This window comes from Nerophis ophidion, linkage group LG05, assembly GCF_033978795.1.
Source record: "Nerophis ophidion isolate RoL-2023_Sa linkage group LG05, RoL_Noph_v1.0, whole genome shotgun sequence".
Classification (NCBI taxonomy): domain Eukaryota; kingdom Metazoa; phylum Chordata; class Actinopteri; order Syngnathiformes; family Syngnathidae; genus Nerophis; species Nerophis ophidion.
Window position 1 is genome coordinate 31,296,047 of NC_084615.1, and position 27,117 is coordinate 31,323,163.

At 38.0% G+C, this 27,117-nt stretch overlaps 1 protein-coding gene across 9 annotated transcripts in view; it reads left to right on the forward strand.

Moving 5' to 3' along the window:
* The window catches only part of utrn (utrophin), a 420,528-nt gene that overhangs the window by 307,627 nt on the left and 85,784 nt on the right, over positions 1–27,117 (forward strand). For all 9 annotated transcript variants that reach the window (XM_061900556.1, XM_061900559.1, XM_061900555.1 and 6 more), the window contains 5 exons: positions 7,746–7,875; positions 17,028–17,296; positions 19,088–19,234; positions 19,430–19,508; positions 23,214–23,274. In XM_061900556.1, coding sequence (XP_061756540.1) covers positions 7,746–7,875; positions 17,028–17,296; positions 19,088–19,234; positions 19,430–19,508; positions 23,214–23,274 — 686 coding nt within the window. The remainder of the gene's footprint in view (positions 1–7,745; positions 7,876–17,027; positions 17,297–19,087; positions 19,235–19,429; positions 19,509–23,213; positions 23,275–27,117) is intronic.

Below are 27,117 nucleotides of genomic sequence, written 5' to 3' on the forward strand. Positions count from 1 at the left end.
AAAACTGCATGCATGTTCCAAATAAACAAAAACTGAACTCAACTCAAATTAGTAAATGCCTCCTTCGGGAACATTGAACTTCAGAGATTCTAATCTTCGCTCATTTCTTTTGACTGAAGGCGTTCCTATTGGAGTCACTGATAAAACTCTTTAGAGCACACACAAACACACACATCTGGAATCAGACCACTCAGCCTCAATCATACAGAGGGCACAATGCACAAAGTCAGCCAAGGTGGGCCATCACTAAAAGAGCGAGACAATTCTCCTTTTCTTTCTCTTTTAGCCGTACAAGCTCAGTCCTTCTGTCATGTGCCATTTAAAAGGCGCTGAAGCTTTTATCTTAAACACAGCAGCCATGTCTTATCACTCACTGTCCAGAGGAATTGAAAGCCTTTTTAACTTAAAGCGTGTGCATATCTTCTATAAATGTACTGTTAATTACCGTGTAGGGTAGTGGCTCATTCCTGTTCATGTGTGGTCATGTATTTGTTTTAACAACAATTAATTAACTTGTTGTTGCTGAAAAGTAAGTATGTATTTATAATGTTAATTGTGGTATGGTATGTACCTCCCAAGAACTAGAAATAAATGTTCACTCCAAAACACACTGGCTCTTAGGAAGATTTAAGAATATGGTCTTAGTGTATTTGTTTAAGGACCATAGTAATATGTTTTTATTTGTTTCAGTCATTTTTTAACAAGTTGCACTGCGGAACATTACGTGGTTACACTTTGGAAAATTCGACATGTTCAAAGAGGTGTCTGAAGAGCTTATTTAATTCTACCAATGTCTCAAAAATGACTGATATCATGTACTACATAGTAGTGTACCGGTACCAAAATGTATTTCTATACTTTTCGGTATTTTTTGATACTTTTCTAAATAAAGGGACCTACAAAAATGGAATTATTGGCTTTATTTTAACAACAAATCTTACAATACATTAAACATCTGTTTCTTATTGCAAGTTTGTCCTTATATAAAATAGTGAACATACAAGACGACGTGTCTTTTAGTAGTAAGTAAGCAAACAAAGGCTCCTAATTTAGCTGCTGACATATGTAGTAACATATTGTGTCATTTATCATTCTATTTTGTCAAAATTATGAGGGACAAGCAGTAGAAAATGGCTAGTTTATTAATCCACTGGTTCATTTACTGTTAATATCTGCTTACTTTCTCTTTTAACGTGTTCTATTTACACTTCTGTTAAAATGTAATAATCACTTCTTCTTCTGTTGTTTGAATACTTTACATTAGTTTTGGATGGTACCCCAAATTTGGGTATCAATCCGATACCAAGTCGTTACAGGATCATACATTGGTCATATTTAAAGTCCTCATGTGTCCAGGGACATATTTCCTGAGGTATAAATTTAATATAAATTGAAAAAAAACAAAAAAAGATTATGTGATGCTAAAAATGATCGACTAGATACGTTCCTGTACTTGGTATCATTACAGTGGATGTTAGGTGTAGATCCACCAATGGCGTTTGTTTACATTGTGACGCCGGTGAGCTACGGTGTGTAGTGAAACATGTTTAGCTATTCCTCGTCTTGCAGGGATGATACTTGTAAAAAACTTACTATATTTGTCGCCATGAAGGCGAGGATTAATGATTTAGAAGTAGCTGAAACACTGCAGACTGCGGCTGGTCTTTAGCCGCTAGCTAGCTATCCATGTCTTGAAGCACCTCTTCCTGAGGGCGTTTCAGTGTTATAACTTCACCTTTATCGTTAGTTTTTAAGCCAAAATGCATCCGTTCTCCCTTTTCTGTCCAAACACTGTGTCTGCTTGTAAGTAATCCGTGGTTGTGCGCTGCCGAACATGCTCCTTTGCTCGTTAAACCAACAATGACACGACGTGATGACGACTGTGGGGGACCGGTACTTTTTAGAGGCGGTATAGTACCGAATATGATTCATTAGTATCGCGGTACTATACTAATACCGGTATACCGTACAACCCTATTACATACTAATGGTAATACTATTAGCCTGTATTCCTATCCCTTGGTCAAAGCCTTTACATACAAATTAAATGTCTGTTATTAAAATAATCATAATCATCATTCTTTGAATGTAATATCACAGGACGAAAGTGCTCCAGTACAAGATGTTTTATAACTAATTGTTAAAAAACAAGAAGACTGCATTAAATTGTCCTTTAAAAAGAACAACTAAGGAGAGTTCAGCATCTTTGTCATTGCCATGGCAACAGTAAATTCACTTTAGACATTAATATTCAGTGCTTATACAACTTTTGTTGCTAGCTGAAATGACTGTATAGTGTTTATGTCAGCAACGTCACAATTTGAAGGGGAGACCTACAGCAAACAAAACGTTTCTTAACTTTACTATGAGTGTTTGATTGAGAAGTCCTAACACCTTATTGATCCTACATTCTATTTCATACCGAGGCTCCTCACAAGTCACTTTTTGCCTTCTTCAACCTCCTGACTAGGTATCTATTCTGCTTGAAAGCTACAGATTTTTTGCAGACAGAAACACTATAGGCTTATGTCCAGGTTTTAAACTCTTTAGTTCCTGCCGTCTTTCCTTCTGATCCCATTTTAATAGACAGGCTTTTGTGTTGGTTACTAGAATAGTTGTACTTTAAAGACCCGCGGGGAACTGTGTGAAATGTTGCTTGATTCACCTCAGGAATAAACATTAAAGGGCAAAAATGGAAGCAGAAGAAAAAGCAGAAAATCACTTTTCCATCAACTGTATTATGGAGATGTTGAAATCATACAGTAAAACTGATCCCAAAAAATTGAACATGTTAGTGAAAACGCAGCTGCATTTATATGCATACTGTATGTAAAGCAATATTTAAAGCAATCACACGCCAGGCGTGTGATTGAGGAGCTCAAAGTAAATCCGCAGCTCCTCCACATCGAGAGGAGCCTGATGAGGTGGTTCGGGCATCTGGTCAGGATGCCACCTTAACGCCTCTCTAGGGAGATGTTTGGGGAACGTCCGACCGGCAGGAGGCCAAGGGGAAGACCCAGGACACGTTGGGAAGACTGTCTCCCGGCTGGCCTGGGAACGCCTCCGAATCCCCCGGGAGAAGCTGGACGAAGTGGTTGGGGAGAGGCAAGTCTGGGCTTCCCTGCTTAGGCTGCTGCCCCCGTGACCTGACCTCGGATAAGCGGAGGGAAATGGATGGATGGATGGACAATGTCACACTCTCTCGACTTTCGTCTGCTCCAAGGTTTCAGCCTGTTCATCGCTGGATCGTGTGTATGTCGTGCATTTGTAAACCTCACTCCTTGACAAACTTAAGAGCAGTGCTTGTCACTGAGTTGACAGCTGGGGCTTTTGGCTCGGTGCCTATTATGCTCAACTCCCATTCTGAAGGACTCAGGTCCAAGTCCTGGGTGGACCGACAGCAGGAACTGAACCAGAACCTTTTATACGTACAATAATGATTGCTGGAGCCAAAGGTTCTTATTGTGTTTGTATTTTTTTTATTTTGTTTTCTCTAAATCCGGGGTGGGGAACCTGTGGCTCTTTTGATGACCGCATCTGGCTCTCAGATTAATCTTAGCCAACATTGCTTAACACGATAAGTAATTAATAATTCCGCTGGTAATCACGGTGTTAAAAATAACATTCAAAATATAAAATATTCTCATGCATTTTAATCAATCCATCTGTTTCTATCGCACCTGTTCAAATAGTCGCACTAATGGTCAAAAGTATTTTATTTATTATTGGTTACTTTCAGAGTAACAATGTTGTTAAAAATAATAAGAGATGCACACATTTAGTTGTTGTTGTTTAATTCCTTGCTTCTTGTCTGTTTAATAGATGTCATCAGTGTTTGAACCTGACAGTTGTATTTAGTGTTAAAAATATTATACAGCTCTCACGGAAATACATTTTAAAATAGTTGGTCTCTCAGGCAAAAAGGTTCCCGACCCCTGCTCTAAATGATTGGCCTCTGTTCATGCTGACGGTTGTCACTGGTCCCCATCAGGGATGGGATCGTTGCTCTGGTAACCTCATTTAATCTAGACTTCAGGTGGTAGCACTCAGGTGCGATTGTATGGAAGGCACAAACAGTTTTCGATCGTGCTGTGCATGGTCAGGTCTCGCTGCTGTGACAATGATTTTATTTTCTTGTTTTTTTTTTGTTTTTTTCCAGTTTTTTCGCTTTTCAAAATAAAATTGCATGTATTTCTTTTTCATTTTTAATCAATCAATCAATCGATGTTTATTTATATAGCCCTAAATCACAAGTCTCTCAAAGGGCTGTACAAGCCACAACGACATCCGCGGTACAGAGCCCTCATAAGGGCAAGGAAAAACTCACCCCAATGGGACGTTGGTGACAGTGACTACGAGAAACCTTGGAGAGGACCGCATATGTGGGCAACCCCCCCACAAGGGAAAGGGGGGCAGAGGAGAAAAAGAAAATAACTGGCAGATCAACTGGTCTAAAAAGGGGGTCTATTTAAAGGCCTACTGAAATGAGATTTTCTTATTTAAAGGGGATAGCAGGTCCATTCTATGTGTCATACTTGATCATTTCGCGATATTGCCATATTTTTGCTGAAAGGATCTAGTAGAGAACATCCACGATAAAGTTTGCAACTTTTGGTTGCTAATAAAAAAGTCTTGCCTATACCGGAAGTAGCAGACGATGTGCGCGTGACGTCACGGGCTGTGGAGCTCCTCACATCCTCACATTGTTTACAATCATGGCCACCAGCAGCGAGAGCAATTCGGACCGAGAAAGCGACAATTTCCTCATTAATTTTAGCGAGGATGAAAGATTCGTGGATGAGGATAGTGAGAGTGAAGGACAAAAAAAAAAAAAAGACAGGGCAATGGGAGTGTTTCAGATATTAGACACATTTACTAGGATAATTCTGGAAAATCCCTTATCTGCTTTTTGTGTTACTAGTGTTGTAGTGAGATTATACTGTTGTACCTGAAAGTCGAAGGGGTGTGGCCACGGGTGTGGTGACCCCCAGTGTCTCTGAGGGAAGCCACGGAGGAGGCAAGAGAGTCGCAGCTGCCTCGTTGACATGTCTGCGGTAATAGCCGACTTATTACCACAATTTTGTCACCGAAACCTGCCCGTTGACATGTGGTCGGGAACCATGTTCGCTTGACAGCTCTGTTCCATAGTAAAGCTCCACCTTTGGGAATATAAACAAGGAAACACCGGCTGTGTTTGTGTTGCTAAAGGCAGCTGCAATACACCGCTTCCCACCTCCATCTTTCTACTTTGACTTCTCCATTATTAATTGAACAAATTACAAAAAATTCAGCAACACAGATCTCCAGAATACTGAGTAATTATACTACTCATAGCTGCGATCGGGCTGGAAAAAAATGTCCGCTACAATCCGAGACATCACGCGCACGCGTCATCATACCGACGTTTTCCTTCGCACGAAATTTAAAATTGCAATTTAGTCAACTAAAAAGGCCGTATTGGCATGTGTTGCAATGTTAATATTTCATCATTGATATATAAACTATCAGACTGCGTGGTCGGTAGTAGTGGGTTTCAGTAGGACTTTAAAGGCTAGAGTATACAAATGAGTTTTAAGATGGGACTTAAATGCTTCTACTGAGGTAGCATCTCGAACTGTTACCGGGAGGGCATTCCAGAGTACTGGAGCCCGAATAGAAAACGCTCTATAGCACGCAGACTTTTTTTGGGCTCTGGGAATCATTAAGAAGCCGGAGTTCTTTGAACGCAGATTTCTTGCCGGGACATATGGTACAATACAATTGGCAAGATAGGCTGGAGCTAGACCGTGTAGTATTTTATACGTTATTACATACTTTAAATTGTTTTATTTTCTGGGTTTTAAAAAAAATATATGTTTATAACTGTAATGGTGTTACATTTGAAAATTAAATATATATATATATATATATATATATATATATATATATATTAGGGGTGTGGGAAAAAATCGATTCGAATACGAATCGGATCGTTTACGTTGTGTGATTCAGAATCGATTCTCATTTTTAAAAAAATAGATTTTTTATTTTTATTTTTTTACTTTTTTTTTTAAATTATTTTTAGTTTTTTTTATCAATCCAACAAACCACTACACAGCAATACCATAACAATGCAATCCAATTCCAAAACCAAACCTGACCCAGCAACACTCAGAACTGCAATAAACAGAGCAATTGAGAGGAGACACAAACATGACACAGAACAAACCAAAAGTAGTGAAACAAAAATGAATATTATCAACAACAGTATCAATATTAGTTATTTCAGCATAGCAGTGATTAAAAATCCCTAATTGACATTATCATTAGACATTTATAAAAATAATAAAAAAAGAACAATAGTGTCACAGTGGCTTACACTTGCATCGCATCTCATAAGCTTGACAACACACTGTGTCCAATATTTTCACAGAGATAAAATAAGTCATATTTTTGGTTCGTTTAATAGTAAAACAAATTTACATTATTGCAATCAGTTGATAAATCATTGTCCTTTACAATTATAAAAGCTTTTTTTAAATTTTTTTTTAAATATACCACTCTGCTAGCATGTCAGCAGACTGGGGTAGATCCTGCTGAAATCCTATGTATTGAATGAATACAGAATCGTTTTGAATCGGGGAAATATCGTTTTTGAATCGACAATCGAATCGAATAGAAAAAATCGATATCGAATCGTGACCCCAAGAATCGATATTTAATCGAATCGTGGGACACCCAAAGATTCACAGGCCTAATATATATATATATATATATATATATATATATATATATATATATATATTTATTTTTTATAGTTTTGTGTGGCAAGACTGAGCCAATCAAGTTGCCTCATGGTGTGGTTCACGACATGGCCTTCTCGTAAAGCAATCACACACCTCGATAGGCAACCGAGTCTCGTGGGGTCACACGCATATTAAAACAAGAATGATTACACTCATTTATAACCTTCAACCCCCACCCCCGGCTTCCGTCAGTTTTTATGGCGGACTGTGAGGATTATATGTTGTGTCGTTGGCTAAGGTTAAAGCGGTGGCTTCCATTCATGGTTATCATCTGGGCCATTGGTTCATAAAAGGATGTGTTTGACGTGTGCTTTTGTTGTCGCGCTCCAATGATAATTCCTGCAGGGGTTCTCCTGCACGGCCAGCAATTCACTTTACTCTTAACATCACTGGGCTAATTTAACAGCGCCTCCTTGAGAAAATTACCCATCCGACCTTCCTTGATTCTCTCATTGCCCTCAGTAACGCCGCCTCTTTGGCACCGGAGTATGGCTACCCGATAGGCGCCTTAATGAGCTGTTGCCGGTGTTGTTCGTCATCACCATTAAAGTCGGAAAGTAAACATCTGCTGTGCCTCTTCGGCCTGTGATGTTAATCCCAAGCACCTCTTTGGTGATGTGATGAAATCTTCGCAGAAGCCGCCAGGTTCACACAGAGTTCATCTCCACCGGCCACATCGGAAGACAGGAGTCACAGACGTGCAAAAACCTGCGCAGGAAATGCATTAATTAGCTCATTAATCCGCCTGCTGTCTTCTCTTTGAGGAAAATGCAGGGACTTCACTTCAGTTTCAATTTCTTTTCTCATTCTTATTCGACTTTTATTGTTTACGTGTATGACTTGTCTTGCCCTCGTTAAATACCTCGCCTCCCTTTATTGCACTTGTAAAAACACTCATTACTTTATGCTAAAGTTTTAAAACAAACCCTGAAATTGCGTTATATGTCTCCCTGTCTGCAGACATTACAGACCGAGCTGAAGGAACGCGAGCAGCTGGTGATCAGCACGTTAGAACAAGCTCGGATGTTTCTGGCCGAGCAGCCCATCGAAGGTCCTGGAGAACCACGCAAGAACATGCATCCAAAGACAGGTTGGTTCGCCAAAAGTGACTGCCCAGCTTTTCAATCACTCATTGCCGATAGGTCACTTGTGATGAATTGCACTTTGAAACAACACCCTCTCCATGTCCATGTCAATATAATTGATCAAGCCGTCATTGGGGGTTCTACATGTCAATTATTATTAAGGTTTGCAATTGTTCTTTCCATTATGATCTAATTATATTATCATTGGCCAGCTTTTGGGTAATGTATCAGGCAGTTATTGGGTGGTTTACATAGAAATCATTACAGTATGTCAAATTGTGTCATCGAACATACATCTTACTCTTGAGACAGTCATTGAGTGGTATACAATACTTGCCAAACCGTGTTTCACTCGCCACTGAGTGTTGTATTGTGGCATCATACTTACTTTACATCTTACTTTTGAGGCTTTAGGTCAGATCTGGGCAGAATAAGGCCTGGGGGCCACATGCGGCCCGTTAAGTTTTCAATCTGGCCCGCCGGACATTCTTAAATAAGATTTTTAGATCTTTAAGATGGAAAGTGTAGCTGCATTTATGGTGTTTTGTTATGTTTTCTAATGACCAAAAGTTTTGAACTATACTAAGTATTTCAATGCTTGAAATCTGGGCTTTTGTATGATATTTTAGTGACTAGTGTTGTCCTGATACCAATATTATTTCACTACTTTTTGATAATATTCTAATTAAAGGGGACCAGAAAAAATTATTTTAGCAAAAAAATCTTATGGTGTGGCAGACCAGTTCTTTTCAGAGGTGGTATGGTACCGAATATGATTCATTAGTATCGCGCTACTCTACTAATACCCGTATACCGTACAACCCTACTAGTTACTATCAGGGGTGTGGACTCGAGTCACATGACTTGGACTCGAGTCAGACTCGAGTCATGAATTTGATGACTTTAGACTCGACTTGACAAAATGTAAAAAGACTTGCAACTCGACTTAGACTTTAACATCAATGACTTGTGACTTGACTTGGACTTGAGCCTTTTGACTTGAAATGACTTGCTACTTTCCCCAAAACCCAACGATTAAAAAGTTATTCAGGAGCGCTCCGTATCTTCCTTTGTGTACGCGTGTTTGTCAGCGTATGTGCGCTACCTGTCAGTACAACAGCCAATCAAATTACATCAACGTTATTTTCGTCACACAGCATTCAGCCAATCAAATTGCAGGAAAACCAACGAAGAAGAGCTCTCAATCAACCCGCCAGTGAGGAGAAATCATGCCAAAAATAGTTTCGTTCGGGGATTAAAACTACAAGTTGGTCAACAAAAAACAAATTCCAGTATGCAAAGCATGCGGTTCGAAGATTACAGACGTAGACGCAACAACTTTCAACTTCGTTTGACATTTGCAAAAAGAAGGGTAAGTTTTGAATGTAAGCTAACGTTTATTGGCCGAGTAACTTAACTTTTATTTGTTGTGTAGTTAAATCAGTGAGGCTGTAAACTCACTGCTAACGTTAGAACCATAGACATCTTATAAGTAGACGCAGCATCGAGCGCTACTGCCTACTTGGGCAGACGAGACGCGGGCCGCCACCTTGGAGTGGTGATCCACTCCACTCAGTGCAATTAATCTGGCAGGAGCAGTGAACAGTCAGCGCATTTCATTCATTTTACCTCACTGAATACCACTCATTTTCATGCGCTTTTGTGTCATATGTGTAGCTATGATAAAGGACACATGTTTGGTGTGTTCATAGTTTGCTTAACAGTAATAAAATATTCTTATATGCTATAAGTGAGCTGACGTCCGAGATCAAAACTGGGAATAAAAATCCCAGAGAAGGGGGAAAAAAACGGTCAGTTAGTTTTAAATTGAAGAAACAATATGATTAGGTTATATATACATGTGTATATCCCACATAAACAATGTATGAATACATTAGATATCTATATATCTTAGGGACCTATAGACTGTATCTCTGTTCCTGCAGCAGCAGAGAGTTTATTCTGTCTTGACACTTTGTATTGATATTTTCTATTACATTCTTCCCTTAAATAATAATGTTTACAGTGTATGTTTTATATGTATTGTTTATGTATGTTGCTTTGGATAAAAGTGTCTGCCAAATACCTAAACATATATAAACACCTGAAAGTCTTTATATGAACTAAAACCACCAATCTGTTTCACTGGATTCAGAATAAAACCAAAGTCTGTCTTACCCAACAATGTTAGTATTTTAATATTGTTACTTGAAGACTTATTCCTGGTTAAAATTATACTGTTAAGAGAGAACTGTCTTATTTTTGCCTAAAATGAGAATGCATCATAATCAGTGGCAGCTGGTGAATTTTGTTTTAGGTGGGGCTGAAAGTTTGTAAACCAAATACCTGTAGGGGTGGGGTCATCCTCCCCAAGAAGATTTCTTTGTGATTTTCACATACAAATATTGAAGATCTTTCCTTCTTCTCAACTCTGTGGAGATATTCTTTTCACAAAATACAACCAATAGTACGTTAACGTTAAATCTTACTCATGGAAAGTAATCCCTCGATTCCTATTTTCAATAGTCCGCTCATTTGAGCAGGAAAACGCTGAACACCAGCCCGACATCTTTGTTTTCTACCTGTCAGTTTAGGCTGCTCGCCGGCACCTTGTCACCTTTTCAAGATGGCGGCCAAATTGCTCGTGCAATAGCAGCCAATGCAGCGTCTACTTATAAGATGTCTATGGTTATAACGTCATTGCAAACACGACAATCTGTTGCGTCCACTGCAGTTCACTACTTTATTCATACTTTTTGTCAAGTGATTTTTTTTTAAGCAGGGTTGCATGAGGTACCTACACATAACGTTACGTTGGTGAATGCATCACACAAAGTAAGTCAGCAGCACCGCGTATTTTAGCCACCTACAAAAAGACAGACATAGTCAAATAAAGGTCAGTTAAAATGTATACTATATTAAGAATATGTGTACATATTGCATAGGGCCCTGACATCTAAAAAGTACGACTCTGTTCATTGTTATGTTCATGTATTTATGTTTTTCATGTGTACGCACACATAAACACACAAACAGTATGAGATGAGATCAATGAGATAAGGTAAGAACAGGATAGAAACTGCTGTGGAACTAGTTACAATGCAAAATGCCATGGAAATACAATGTTAACACGTTTGTGCAAATAAGTACAGTTGCACTTGTTTTTTTAAAATGTGTTTATTCTGTAAAGGAATGAGTTAAATGTTTAAAATGACTGGTTAATAGTGCTGTTATGAAGTGCAATGTTTGCACAATTTTTTTCCTGCAGTTTCAAATGCACTTGTTTTAATAGATGCATACAGCGTTTTAAAAGCATACACAATCTGTGTAAATATATTAATCTGGGGTTAAAAGGACTTGAAATGACTCGAAACTCAAAATGCAGCACTTGGGACTTGACTTGAGACTTTCCAGTCTTGACTTTGGACTTGACTCGGGACTTGACTCAAGACTTGAGGGCAAAGACTTGGGACTTACTTGTGACTTGCAAAACAATGACTTGGTCCCACCTCTGGTTACTATGGTAATCTACGTCACATTAGGTCAGACGAGGCACCAAGCAGTGTGGGTGGGGAGCGTTTCCACTGAGTGTTTCCAGAGCGGCCAGCCTGAAATGCGTGTGTCAGGGTCAGACGCGGAAGGAGATTTTTACAAGAAAGTTCTAAAGCTTAGTGATACATCACATATATCAGATTGTAGGTGGGTTTATGTTTTACCCTTTGCATTCATATTTCGCTGTGTTTGTGGCATTTTTGTTGCATTTGGCTTGATTATAAAATATGTTAATTGAAAGGGGGTGTGACGTTCATATGTTCTCAATACTCAGGGATTTATCTTTCATAGAAAACATTTCAATTATTTTCCGTTTTTAAAGCAGTCTGTCATTAGTTTTTAACATTCAATTATTGTGAGGTTTTGTATTAGTTTTCCTAAAAATAGATGTACCGGCCCCCAGACACATTTTTTCTCTAAATTTGGCCCACGAGTCAAAATAATTCCCCAGGCCTGCATTAGGTGGTCTACAGTACTTGTTAATCATTAGTACAATTGTCACTCAGGGTTGCAGTGGTTTTAAAGGCCTACTGAAATGAGATTTTCTTATTTAAACGGGGATAGAAAGTCCATTCTATGTGTCATACTTGATCATTTCGCGATATTGCCATATTTTTGCTGAAAGGATTTAGTAGAGAACATCCACGATAAAGTTTGCAACTTTCGGTGCTAAGAGAAATGCCCTGCCTCTACCAGAAGTAGCAGACGATGACGTCACATGTTGGTGGCTCCTGACATATTCACATTGTTTTTAATGGGAGCCTCCAACAAAAAGTGCCATTCGGACCGAGAAAGCGACAATTTTCCCATTAATTTGAGCGAGGATGAAAGATTTGTGTTTGAGGATATTGATAGCGACGGACTAGAAAAAAAAAAAAAAAGGCGATTGCATTGGGACGGATTCCGATGTTTTTAGACACATTTACTAGGTTAATTCCAACTCCATCCTTCTACTGTGACGGTCATTGGCCAGTATATATTGCACTTTCATTAGTTTTAATGTCACCCACGTTATGTTAATGTGAATGATTACTGTAGGAACTTGAATCATTTGCTACATCTAGTCATTGGGTGGTCTACACGTCAATCAGTGATGGGCAAGCTACTTGGATTTTGTAGCAAGCTACACTACAAGATACATCAAAGCTAGGTTTAACGGCATTTACCGCATTTTTCGGAGTATAAGTCGCGCCGGAGTATAAGTCACACCTGCAGAAAATGCATAAAAAAGAAGGAAAAAAGCATATGAGTCGCACTAGATCATAAATTGCATTTTTTGGGGAAATTTATTTGATAAAACCCAACACCACGAATAGACATTTGAAAGGCAATTTAAAATAAATAAAGAATAGTGAACAACAGGCTGAATAAGTGTACGTTATATGACGCATAAATAACCAACTGAGAAGGTGCCTGGTATGTTAACGTAACATATTATGGTAAGAGTCATTCAAATAACTATAACATATAGAACATGCTATACGTTTACCAAACAATCTGTCACTCCTAATCGCTAAATCCTATGAAATCTTATACGTCTAGTCTCTTACGTGAATGAGCTAAATAATATTATTTAATATTTTATGGTAATGTGTTAATAATTTAACACATAAGTCGCTCCTGAGTATAAGTCGCACCCCCGGCCAAACCATGAAAAAAACTGCGACATATAGTCCGAAAAATACGGTCTATCTTTGGGCCCAAATTTATAATATCAATGTTAATGTTACAGAGTGTAAAAGAGTCCAATAAGGGTCCAATACTAATAACTAAATGTCATTTAGCTGGGACATCTTACAACTACTTTTGAGGGTATGTATTTACTGTATGGATTTATTTAGTTTTCCTTTTCTTTTGCCCACTCCTATAATGTTATTCATTTTCTCTGCTGACAGTAAAAAAAAACTTTCAGTTAGTGCCAGCCTCTTCCATGACTTCAACTTCAGTGTGCTAAAGAAAAGAAAGTTGTTTTCATTGTAGATGCACCGCAAGACTGCTTCTAAAATGCCCATAAAAAGTGGTACATGTCTGCTGCATATTTGAAAGTATAGCAAAGCGCCACATATGTGGTGCAAGCCACGTAGTGCACGGAAAAAACAAATTTAATTAAGGCAATCTGCACCCCTTTCAATTGTACACAGTCTTAGTAGATCACACACAACCTGCCCAATAATAGCACATGCAATTTTATTGTTTGCACACAATGTTTATTGTGTGTTATTAGGATCTTACTAGCTCAGGTCCTTAGACTTTCATTTTTTAAATATTTCTTTCCTGCATGATCCGATTGTACTATCTGTCGTTAGATGGTTTACTATGGGGCGGTCTATATGTCAATCATTAAAGTGATTTGCAATTGTTTAAAGCGCTCTGTCTTTCCTCCACTGAATACTCTGTCCTAGTAGTCATCCGGCAGAATACCAATTATTATTGGTTTTAAAATGTATAGAAAAATGTCCAAAGTTTACTCTACAAACTATTCTACAGCTAATATTTTAAGTTCTAAGTGCTTAAGATCCAAGCTAATGCTAACATTTGTTTTAGCCTAAATCTGGAGCACCTCAAAATTAAAATGATGCAACGATTTACTCAGCTATGATCTGGCGTTTTGTCAAGTCAGCATATTTGCCTTCAAATGCTGCCGTAAGTAATTAAGGCAAACCAAGAGGGTGTGGCGAGACATCAGAGGGTCTGCATTGACATCGCTGACAAGGCTATCAAAGTGTAGTCTGGTAATAAAAATAGATAAAGAGTGAAGATCAGAGTGTGCGCATGTTGTTTCATCAAAGTAGATTGAATATCATCAGGTTGGCGCTATGCTCTCTTAAAGGAATTTGTCTGAGAGACTCTCATTGGATTTTTATTGTTGTGTGCATGACAAAAGATGATAATTAAACGTCAATCACGCTCAAGCATGATTGGAGATAACCCAATGCATTCCACAGGCATCCTCCAAGTGTTACTTACACTATATTGCCAAATTTATTTGACCACACATCCAAAGATGAGAATCAGGTATCCTAATCACAGGTGTATAAAATCAAGCACTTAGGCATGGAGACTGTTTCTACAAACATTTGTGAAACAATGGGCCAATCTCAGCAGCTCAGTGATTTCCAGCTTGGAACTGTCATAGGATGCCACATGTGCAACAAATCCAGTCGTGAAACTTCTTAACTCCTAAATATTCCAAGGTCAACTGTCTGCTTTTTTATAAGAAAATGGAAGAGTTTGGGAACAACAGCAACTCAGCCACGAAATGGTAGACTACGTAAACTGACAGAGAGGGGTCAGCGGATGCTGAAGCGCATAGTGCAAAGAGAGTGCCAACTTTCTGCACAGTCAGTTGCTAAAGAGCTGCAAAGGTCATGTGACCTTCCAATTAGCCCACGTGCAGTACGCAGTGAGCTTCATGGAATGGGTTTAATGGCCGAGCAGCTGCATGTAAGCCATACATCATCTAGTCCAATGCGAAGCATCGGAGACAGTGGTGTAAAGCACGTTGCCACTAGACTAGAGCAGTGGAGTCACGTTCTCTGGACTGATGAATCACGCTTTTTCATCTGGCAATCTGATAGAAGAGTCTGGGTTTGGAGGTTGCCAGGAGAGCGCTACATTTCGGACTGTATTGTGCCGATAGTGAAATTTGGTGGAGGAATTATCGTGTGGGGTTGTTTTTCAGGGGTTGGGCTTGGTCCCTTAGTTCAAGTTAAATTTAGTTTGAATGCTCCAGGATACCAAAACATTTTGGACAATTCCATCGGATGGCACTTCAAGTTCATATATGAGTAGAGGTGGGTAGAGTAGCCAGAAATTGTACTCAAGTAAGAGTACTGTTACTTTAGAGATTTATTACTCAGGTAAAGGTAAGGAGTAGTCACCCAAATATTTACTTGAGTAAAAGTAAAAAGTATGTTGTGAAAAAACTACTCAAGTACTGAGTAACTGATGAGTAACCTGTTCGTTTAATGATGACGGCAACAAGTAATGCATAAAAACATAAAAATAGCAATGAACAAATTCAGAGCCAGGAATATCTCTTAAGCAACTAAAACAATAATATATATTACATAATATATATATGGTTTTACACTGTATTGAAATTTTTTTTTTTAATGAATTTTACCTTTGCAACCTCATTATACTATTGGCTAAGTTTTATATTCATAAATACCCGACCTGTTTTTTGTGCCTTTAAAAAAGATTTAGAACTCTGCATTAAAACACTCTACCTCGAACAACCAAAAAGCTGTGAAAACGATGATGCTGTGTTCCAAATTTAAGTTATTTACTGAGATTGAGTGAGCCTATGGCTTTGCACTTTGTTTATTTTATATATATTTTTTTTTGCATTCTATTCTAGTTACTTTGAATTTACAACACCTTGGCGCTGTTTTGTACGGTTTTTATACTGTTTTGTACTATTTTTGTACATACTTTGATTATTATTTTCAACTGTTTGTAAATGTTGAAATTTATAAATAAAGGTTTATTCAAAAAAAAAAAGGTCCAGTTGATCATGTGACCGCCTGGCTCCGTTTGATTGGTGAAACAGAGTCAAACGTCACCAGTGACTGCATTTGATTGGTGAAACGCAGGCATGTGATGGATCCTACTTTGAAAGTCTGTCTGACAAACCAAAACAAAGCGTGCATTAACAGATGGATAAAAATCAGTAGCGAGTAGTGAGCTGAATGTAGATAAATGGAGCGGAGTAAAAGTAGCGTTCCTTCTCTATAAATATACTCAAGTAAAAGTATGTTGCATTAAAACTACTCTTAGAAGTACAATTTATCCCTAAGTTACTCAAGTAGATGTAACGGAGTAAATGTAGCGCATTACTACCCACCTCTGTATATGAGTCAAGGCAGGTGGCCAAATACTTTTGGCAATTTAGTGTACCACAGCTACCTTCATACTGCAAGGTAGGATGTCCAATTCGGACTTCATTGCCAAATACAATCTTTTTATGTTTTCATAAAACAAAACACAATTTGACCCGCATGCAGACGTGACGTCATGACATCACACAAGTTGCAGTGTTTACGGGAATATACGTGGCTCAGTTCTAACATATTTGTGGCAATTTCAAGGATTTTGTGTGCATCGAGGTCAACATTTTCTGACCCGAACGGGACAAGAGGTAGAAATGGATGGATGGATGGATGGAATGCAAGTAGAAGATTAAATAGGAAGAGGGCAAGCTTTTTGGCTCTCGCAGTTTCTGGAACATTTGTTTCGACGTCTGCTCCAAAGAGCGTGTAGGCGAGCTGTCAGAGACAAGAGTGGTGAAACATTGATTTGGGTTCCGAAAACATTATTTTTGCCTGTTGTCTGCTCAACTTTCTATTTTAGCGAAGAATTATGACACATCGTTTTTTGATGACGTATTGGTGGGATGAACACAACCGATCTTTCTGGATGCATTCGCATTGGATACATATTTGATTTATATTCACTTAAGAAAGAGGCAAAGTTTAATTTGAAAAAAATCAAGAATAGCACTTTTCACATTGACATGAAAAATCTGATACAGGCACAAAAAAATATCAGAATTGACCTACAGTGTGAGCAAGGCCTATGATGTCTTTTCTGTCTCATTCAGACCCCAGCCCAGAAGAGAAGGCCCGCTGGTTGGCTCGGGCCATCCGCAGGCAGACAGGTGACGTGAGGGAGCGTTGGGAGCGTCTGAGAGGCCACGCCGGAGGCTGGCAAAATCAAGTGGAACAAGCCCTTGAGCGACTGCAGGAGTTTCAGAGCTCCATGGACCAGCTGGATTTGCGGCTGACCCAGGCCGAAGAGGCCAAGTCTAGCTGGCAGCCTGTGGGCGACCTGCTGATCGACTCACTGCAAGACCACATCGACAAGACAGTGGTGAGCATGTTCACTAAATGCTTACTGTCGAGCATGTGAATCAATTAAAACGACATCATTGAAACATTTGCATAGCACAGCCATTGCAAGTGGACTGTAACCAAGAAAAAAATTTAATGAAACTGTCAAAACTTAACCTATGTTTTCAAAGGACAACTTCCTTTATTGTCATTGAAATTTGAACTTTACAGTACAGATAAGAACAACATTGTGTTGCATTAACTCGTTGTAGTGCAGGATAAAGGAGCAATAAGGTGCAGATATAAATTAATAGATTTACTGTCGAGATAAATATATTGCACTTTTGCATATGCATCCACGTTTACAGATGAGTGTTATATTGTCTTTATAGTCCAGCGAGTTAATCCCTTTTTTGGGGGAAATGATGAACTTGAATGGCATCTGACGATTGTAATGATATGCTCTGACGTATTGATAATCTGTTTTTGACATCTCTCAACAATAACAAAGAACATATTCCCTTGTGGATCTATAAAGTTTTTCTATGTCTCTCACACTTTTATATCACTTATATTAAACTTTTTCGTCAAGTTCCTTTTATCTGTTTGTCAGGTGAAATATATATTTAAAATATGTAAAATAATACACTGTATATATAGTAGGAATAAAAGTTAGCTATCAATTATTTAAGACAGTGGTTCTCAAGTTTTTTTTCAGTGATGTACCCCTTGTGAACACTTTTTTGATTCAAGTACCGCTTAATCAGAACAGAGCATTTTTGGTTAAAAAAATAGATGAAGTAAAATACAGCACTATGTCATCAGTTTCTGATTTATTATATTGTATAACTGTGCAAAATATTGCTCATTTGTAGTGGTCTTTCTTGAACAATTCGGGAAAAAAAGGTATAAAAATACCTAAAAATGTGTTGAAAAATAAACAAGTGATTCAATATAAATAAAGATTTCTACACATAGAAGTAATCATCAACTCAAAGTGACCTTTTTGGGGATTGTAATAGAGATCCATCTGGATTCATTAACTTAATTCTAAACATTTCTTCGCAAGAAAATACATTTTTAACATCAATATTTATGGAACATGTCCACAAAAAATGTACCTGTCAACACTGAATATTGCATTGTTGTATTTCTTTTCACAGTTTATGAACTTACATTAATATTTTGTTGAAGTATTACTCAATAAATATATTTATAAAGGATTTTCGAATTGTTGGTGTTTTTAGAATTTTTTTTTTTTAAATCTCACATACTTCTTGGCATACCTTCAAGTACCCCAAAGGGTACGCGTACCCCCATTTGAGAACCACTGATTTAAGTAATTGACTCGTCTATTTATCAATTTGTTCGATTAATCGAGTAATTGGATAAAACAGACTTCATAGCCTCAATGCGTATTTTAGGGAAGATAGCTAAGTAGGGCTTTTTCTACTTGCCATAACCTTCATTCTTTTTTCTACTGAATAAATCATCAACATTGAAATTGCACTTTTACTTTGTGCGTTTTATTTCAAATGAACAACAACTTTGATATATTTGCTGTTTGCCACAACACACCAACGTTCTCACATGCGCTCTTTGACAGCGGCTGTGCGGAAACCACCAGTATGTCTGCATTTTTAAAGTTCAGGGCACTCCATGCAGTCTGGATTTTATCAATTTGTATTAGTTAGAGTCCCTAAATGATTAATCAAAGCAACAGAAAATACAGTGAAGCTTTTTTCTAATCAAAATAATTGTTGCAGCCCTACTATAGAATAATAATACCGCACGTCCACTTCACTGACGATGTCAACAACATTGTGTTCAGGCCTTCAGAGAAGAGATCGCCCCATTGCGTCAGGATGTCCGGATGGTAAATGAGCTTTCTGCAGAACTGACTCCACTGGACATCCAGCTGTCCTCTACTGCCTCCAGACAACTAGACCAGCTCAACATGAGATGGAAACTACTACAGGTAATGTGGAGACTCACCAAATATTATTTAATACAAATTCCGACATGGAAAATGTTTATAATTGTGGGGATTGTGCATTGACTCACAAGTAACACAACTATGTGACTGTGCTGGCGTCAGTGTCGTACAGTATTTGGATATAGTATTAGATACAATGTGATGTATACAATGTTCATATGGAACATGTGGTTGCAGGTGGCAGTCGAAGACAGACTGAAGCTCCTACAAGAAGCCCACCGAGACTTTGGCCCCTCCTCTCAACATTTCTTATCAAGTGAGTAGCAAATAATTACTTAGGAGGTATACTGGTTTAGACTGTCTAAGGCAGGGGTGTCAAACTCATTTTCATTGAGGGCCACATCACAGTAATGACTGCTTTCACAGGGCCGTTTTTTTTAATTAATTTACATTATGCATGCAGGTAATAACCTGTGTTTAATCATGATTATTATAAATGCATATGCATTTGATTATTCGATTTTTGTATGTATAACTTGCTTTGAAATCATAAATAAAGGTGACATGCAGATATTTAACCACCGTATTTTTCGGAGTGTAAAACACTCCGGAGTATAAGTCGCACCTGCCAAAAATGCATAATAAAGAAGGAAAAAAAACATTTATAGGTCGCACTGGAGTATGAGTCGCATTTTTTGGGGGAAATTTATTTGATAAAACCCAACACCAAGAATAGACAATTTAAAGGGAATTTAAAATAAATAGAGAATAGTGAACGACAGACTGAATAAGTGTACGTTATATGACGCATAAATAACCAACTGAGAAGGTGCCTGGTATGTTAACGTAACATATTATGGTAAGAGTCATTCAAATAACTATAACATATAGAACATGCTATACGTTTACCAAACTATCTGTCACTCCTAATCGATAAATCACATGAAATCTTTTTCGTCTAGTCTCTTACGTGATATTATTTGATATTTTACGGTAATGTGTTTATCATTTTACACATAAGTCGCTCCTGAGTATAAGTCGCACCCCTGGCCAAACTATGAAAAAAACTGCGACTTATAGTCCGAAAAATACGGTATTTGTTTTTATCACACAAAAATAGTTTTGCAATATAGTATATGATAATATTATTGGCATGATCAGATAATATTAAAGTTTAAAATTATGCCTTTTTTTTTTCCTGTCTAAATTGAAAAAACAAATGCCCCAAAAAATTATTTTATTGAAACAAATTTTTCCAGGCTTTCACGGGCCACATAAAATGATGTGACGGGCCAGAACTGACCCCTGGGCCTTGAGTTTGACACCCGTGGTCTAAGGAGAAGCAACATTTTCTTCTACATTTAAACTTAAAAACAAATTCTCAAGCAAAAGGATGTATCTTCATTTCTTTTCCATTTCCTTCCTATCCCCAAAAACCCTAAGAAAAATATGTTATTATTTTTAGGACTAAAACAATGTTATCTGAATTCACCGCTAAGTTGTATTAATAATCCCTCAAATGACATGGATGCTGTAAGGCTGTCTTGCTTGACACGACTCAGTAACATTGCGTGGACATTGGAGGTGATGCCTCTGGATTGGCAGACCAGGGTGGTTTGGGTCCTCTTTAAGAAGGGGAACCGAAGGGTGTGTTCCAACTATCGTGGGATCGCACTCTTCAGCCTTCCTGGTAAGGTCTATTCAGGTGTACTGGACAGGAGGCTACATCAGATAGATGGACCTTGGATTCAGGAGGTGCAGTGTGGTTTTTGTCCTGGTCTGTGGAACTATAGACCAGCTCTATACACTAGGCAGGGTCCTTTGGAGTGCATGGGAGTTTGCCCAACCAGTCGACATGTACTTTGTGGACACGGAGAAGGCATTTGACCGTGTCCATTAGGAAGTCCTGAATGCTCAGAGAGTATGAGGTATCGGACAGTCTGATTGTCGCAGTCCGCTCCTTGTATGATCAGTGTCAGAGCTTGGTCCGCATTGCCGGCAGTAAGTCGGTTGGACGCCGCCAGCGCTGCCCTTTGTCACCGGTTCTGTTAATAACTTTTACGAACAGAATTTCTAGGCGCAGTCAAGCTGTTGAGGGGATACCGTTTGGTGGCTGCAGGGTTAGGTCTCTGCTTTTTGCAGATGATGTTGTCCTGATTGCTTCATCTGGCCAGGATCTTCAGCTCTCACTGGTGTGGTTCGCAGCCGAGTGTGAAGCGACTTGGATGAGAATCAGCACCTCCAAGTCTGAGTCCATGGTTCTCGCCCGGAAAAGGGTGGAGTGCCATCTCCGGGTTGGGGAGGAGACCTTGCCCCATGCGGAGGAGTTCAAGTACCTCGGAGTCTTGTTCACGAATGAAAGAAGAGTGGATCATGTGATTGACAGGCGGATCGGTGCGGCCTTGCCAGTGATGCGGACCCTGTATTGATCCGTGGTGGTTAAGAGAGAGCTGAGCCGGAAGGCAAAGCTCTTAATTTACCGGTTGCTTTACGTTCTCATCCTCACCTAAGGTAATGAGCTTTGTGTTATCAAGGACAAGATCACGGGTACAAGCGGCTGAAATTAGTTTTCTCTGTCGGGTGGCGGGGTTCTCCCTTAGAGATAGGGTGAGAAACTTTGCCATATGGTAAAAATAAAATAAATAGTTGTGCTTGTATAGCGCGTTTCTACCCCTTTTTAAGGAGCCCAAAGCGCTTTGACAGTATTTCCACATTTACCCATTCACACACACATTCACACACTGACGGCGGGAGCTGCCATGCAAGGCGCTAACCAGGACCCATCAGGAGCAAGGGTGAAGTGTCTTGCCCAAGGACACATTTGGGAGGAGCTCAAAGTAAAGCCACTGCTCTTCCACATCGAGAGGAGCCAGATAAGATGGTTCAGGCATCTGGTCAGGATGCCCTCCGGACGCCTACCCGGAGAGGTGTTTAGGGCACTTCTGACTGGTAGGAAGCCCCGGGGGAAGACCCAGGACATGTTGGGGAGACTATGACTCCCGGCTGTCCTGGGAACGCCTCGGGGTCCCCCAGGAGGAGCTGGACGGAGTATCAGGGGTTGAGGGAAGTCTGGGCTTCGCTGCTTAGGCTGCTGACCCCGCGACTCAACTTCTAATAAGTGGAAAAAGATGGACGGATGGATTGCTCACATAACTTTCCAAGGAAAAGCATACCTTTCCAATATTTTTTTTCAAAGGAAAATGTTTTTATTTTTCTTCTTGTCATTTAAATGCAAAACCTTATAAAATTTGGAGATACATGCTTTAGCCTGAATGGAACACAATTCCTTTTAGGGGCATTTTGAAAAAAGACTGAAAAGAAAATGCCAATTCTTTTCCCTCACTGTAACAACAGTACTTTATGCTTAAACATATGCTTTATGCTTTACTTACCGAAAATGTTCTTACATTCAATTGTATTAAATTGGCTTATTTCCCTTAGGAATAATAGCTTGTAATTGATTTTATTTCGGAGTTTTCAAAAAGTAACCTAAAAACCAAATGGCATAATAGAGAGATATTGTTTTTAAATCTATTTTTTTCCTTCATAAGAAAATCCTTGTGTTAATACGAACAAAGTCTGCACTATCAGCACCATCTCACATTGGATCTCATTACACTCGTAGTGTCGTATTCCCTCAGGGATCAATAAAGTAGTGCTCTTATTTTGTACTATCTCTTTTCCTCCCCCGTATGCGTGCGTACAAGTCTTTGACAGAGGAAGAGAAGTGGGAATACTTCTTAAGGCAAATAGTCTTAATGCTGCATCGGATATTTGTGACACATTTCTGCACACATTTGTCGCCATCGACCAATATTTCACACTCTTTTTTTTCTTCCTCCTTCTTCTTCAAATGTATTTTTCTCTTCTTGCCTATTTCATGCATGGCAACGTTCTTTCTTAGGAGCTATTTTAGGCCAACCTTATTAATATTATTATCAAGCGCAGTAAAGGCGCCTATTTGAATGGCGTTTGACTACTTTTTTTGTCTCTTAATCTTTGTCTTTTTTATCTTTCCCAGCTTCTGTGCAGCTCCCCTGGCAACGAGCGGTTTCTCAAAACAAAGTCCCGTATTACATCAAGTAAGTGTCCACACAGTAAAGCACATGATTCATGCATTGCTCATTTGCATTACAAAACAGCATAAAATGACCATATAGCTAATTACCACAAATATTTTTTGCCGTGTGCACTCGTTACAGCGTCGACCTGCAGTAGTGACCTGTCATATTCTCCAAACAATGTTAATTAGCTCCCAAATAAGAGTGTCTTTTCTGCTGATTTTGCGACGTGTGCATACAAAAAATGCATCCTGGTGAATAGATAACACCTGGGTGACAGTCACAAAAGTGTCTCTGAGCTGCTCTCACACTCATTTTTAACAGTAAAGCAGTTTTTTACCTTCAAATGCTGAGAAAAAAACCCCTTATTATCCAGAAGCCATTTAGCCACATACCGTACTTAAAAAAATGTGTTTTGTCTACCTGCAATTAGCCTTTTCTTCACTCACCTCACTCAAGAATTGAAGCATTATATTCAAACAAAAACAAGATGCTTTTAAGACACAACCCCCTGATGTCTTGTCACTTGCCGTGGAAATGTCACTTGCGCAATTAAAATACATAATGACCATTTTTAATGTAGCGCATCATAGAATGAACCACTTCTTCTAAAAGGAATGATTTTTTTAGGACACATCAGTCACATAGAACTTTTGAATATTACATAAAATAATGTTTTGCTTCTTCTTTAGCTTTTTTGCGATTTACTCCCAAACTGAGTTAACTCAACAAGGTAAAAAAGCAGGAATATAGTATTTTAGTAATTAGTGTCACAGTAGGTCGTTCTATTGTTGTCACAGTAGGTCGTTCTATTGTTTTAATTTTTATTGTTTTTTTTTTAAAATTGTATTTAACATATTTTTATGCCCGTGTGCCCATTTTAAAACCTTTCATTAACTTTATTTATTTATCAACAGAGGTGGGTAGTAACGCGCTACATTTACTCCATTACATTTACTTGAGTAACTTTTGGGATAAAATGTACTTCTACGAGTAGTTTCTATGAAACATACTTTTACTTTTACTTGAGTATATTTATAGAGAAGAAACGCTACTTCAATACTCGCTACTTTTTTTTTATTGATCCGTTAATGTTTGTTTTGGTTTGTCACAGACCTTCAAAGTAGGATCTGCGCATGCCTGCGTTTCACCAATCACATGCAGCCACTGGTGACGTTGGACCAATCAAACAGAGCCAGGCGGTCACATGACCCGACTTAAACAAGTTGAAAAACTTATTGGGGTGTTACTATTTAGTGGTCAATTGTACGGAATATGTACTGTACTGTACAATCTACTAATAAAAGTTTCAATCAACTAATCAAAAGTGTAAAGGAAAAAAGACACTTTTTATTTCAACCGTACGTCCCGTCAAAAGCCTAAAGACTGATCGCACAGTTCCTGTCTTCACAATAAAAGTGCCGCTCCATCGCGCCTGCGCTAACAAAATAAGAGTCTCCGAAAGCCAGCGCAAACAAGCGAGCAAGCTACGGAGTTTGCCGCCAATGTATTTCTTGTAAAGTGTATAAAAACGAATATGGAAGCTGGACAGATAAGATGCCAAAAACCAACATCTTTCATGTGGTATTAGACAGAAAAGAGGAACTTTTTTTCTCCTCCATTTGAAAACGTGGATGTTATCAGCACTATACTGTCTGATTCCAATCAATGCAAGTCATCAGAATCAGGTAATACACCAACTTATATTCTTGTCTTCATGAAAGATAGGAATCTATATCTTAAACATGCATGTATATTCATTAAAACACCTTTAACATGTCAACAAAAACGGCAAAATAAATAAATATAAATTATGTACTGTATATATAAATGTATGTAAGTATATGTATATATATATATATATATATATATATATATACATATATATATATATATATATATATATATATATACATATATATATATATATATATATATATATATATATATACATATATATAATATGTGTGCATATGATGTTTGTGTGTATGTATATATGAGGTAGAGCACCTCGACTTGGTCATTTATTAAGTAATTGCTAAACGTTGAAAAACTTATTGGGGTGTTACCATTTAGTGGTCAATTGTAGGGAATATGTACTGTACTGTACAATCTACTAATACAAGTTTCAATCAATCAATCAATCAATGAATGCCTACTGAGCTTATGGTGCTGTTAATTTATTGTGGCTCAATGTGCCTTATTTTAATGTACTATTATTCAATATACATTATTGTTTTAGTTGGTTAAGAGATATTCCTGTCTCTGAATTTGCTCATTGCAATTTTTATGTTTTTACAACATACTTTTTACTTTTACTCAAGTAAATATTTGGGTGACTATTCCTTACTTTTACTTGAGTAATAAATCTCTAAAGTAACAGTACTCTTACTTGAATACAATTTCTGGCTACTCTACCCACCTCTGTTTATCAATAAGTATGAGTCTTTTTCTATATCCCCCAGAAACTCCCCCCTACAAAAAAAATCCTAATAAAATATTTTTTTGTTATTTTTCAGATGAAAAATAGAATATTCTCATAATGATAATAAGTTAAAAGCACATATCTCTAGTAGGGATGTAACGATATCAAAATGTCATGTTACAATATTATCAAGTATTAAGACCACAGTACAATATTATTGTGGATTTGTCGGGGAAAATTACTTTGTAAAAATACCACAGTGTATAAAATGAAGTGTCTGGAATGTTTAGGATAAACATACTTACAGTAATTAAAAACAAACATGGTGCTTAAATGTTCTAATCTAGTTTATTATAAACACGTATTTTCAAGTGCAGGTAATTGTGCGGAAGCGTCCACAAATATCTGACAATTTAACTTTTAATAAAGTTAAAAAGTCTAAGTTAAAGTACCAATAATTGTCACACACACATGAGGTGTGGTGAAAATAACCTCTGCATATGACCCATTCCCTTGTTCACCCCCTGGGAGGTGAGGGGGGCAGTGAGCAGCAGCGGGGTGGTGCCCAGGAATCATTTTGGTGATTTAATACTGTAAATACCTCAACATTTTATGTTTATTTTCGCCGGTTTCAAATATGTTTTCCGGGTAATGGTTTTTCAAGTAGCTTCTCATATTTCCTGCCGTGTGCAGGAAACCCGATCTGTGTTGCCTTGGAAGCGCTTGAGGCGAAGGTTGATTGATTGAGATTTTTATTAGTAGATTGTACAGTACATATTCTGTACAATTGACTACTAAATGGTAACACCCGGATACGTTTTTCAACTTGTTTAGTCCGGATCCACGTTGATCAATTTATGGTAGCGCTTTAGTTCGCAGACTTTCACCAAAGAGGTTTTATTTTCGCCAGGGTTTGTTAGCAACATAATTTGAAATGTTGTCATATTGTCTGCACAGAGGATTATGGGAGATGTAGTTTATTTTGCAACTGGCCAGTGCAAAAGTGCCATAAAAAAAACTACACTCACTAAGTTTTTGTTTCATGCCGTCAGAAGTAAAATAAAAAAATAAAAATGTCCTTCATTATGATCATGCTTTGTCGGAGATGTTTTGTAATGTTATTAAAGAACTACAGAATGATTAGTAGGCTCAATATTAGGTTTTATTAATTAAGAGAAGGTTGAAACATTGTCATGCAACAATACGAGGACCATTAACTTGTACAACATGTAATGTACAGAATATCAGAAGCATTTATTTAGGTAGAAATATCACAGATTACAGGTGGGATAAGCCCCCCTTGAAAATTATATTTTGAGGGTGAATGTATTAATGATGGAAAATTTGACTTATCTGCGATTAATCGCGATTAATTTAGAGTTAACAATGAAAATGCACTTTATTCACGATTAAATATTTTATTGTTTGACAGCCCTATT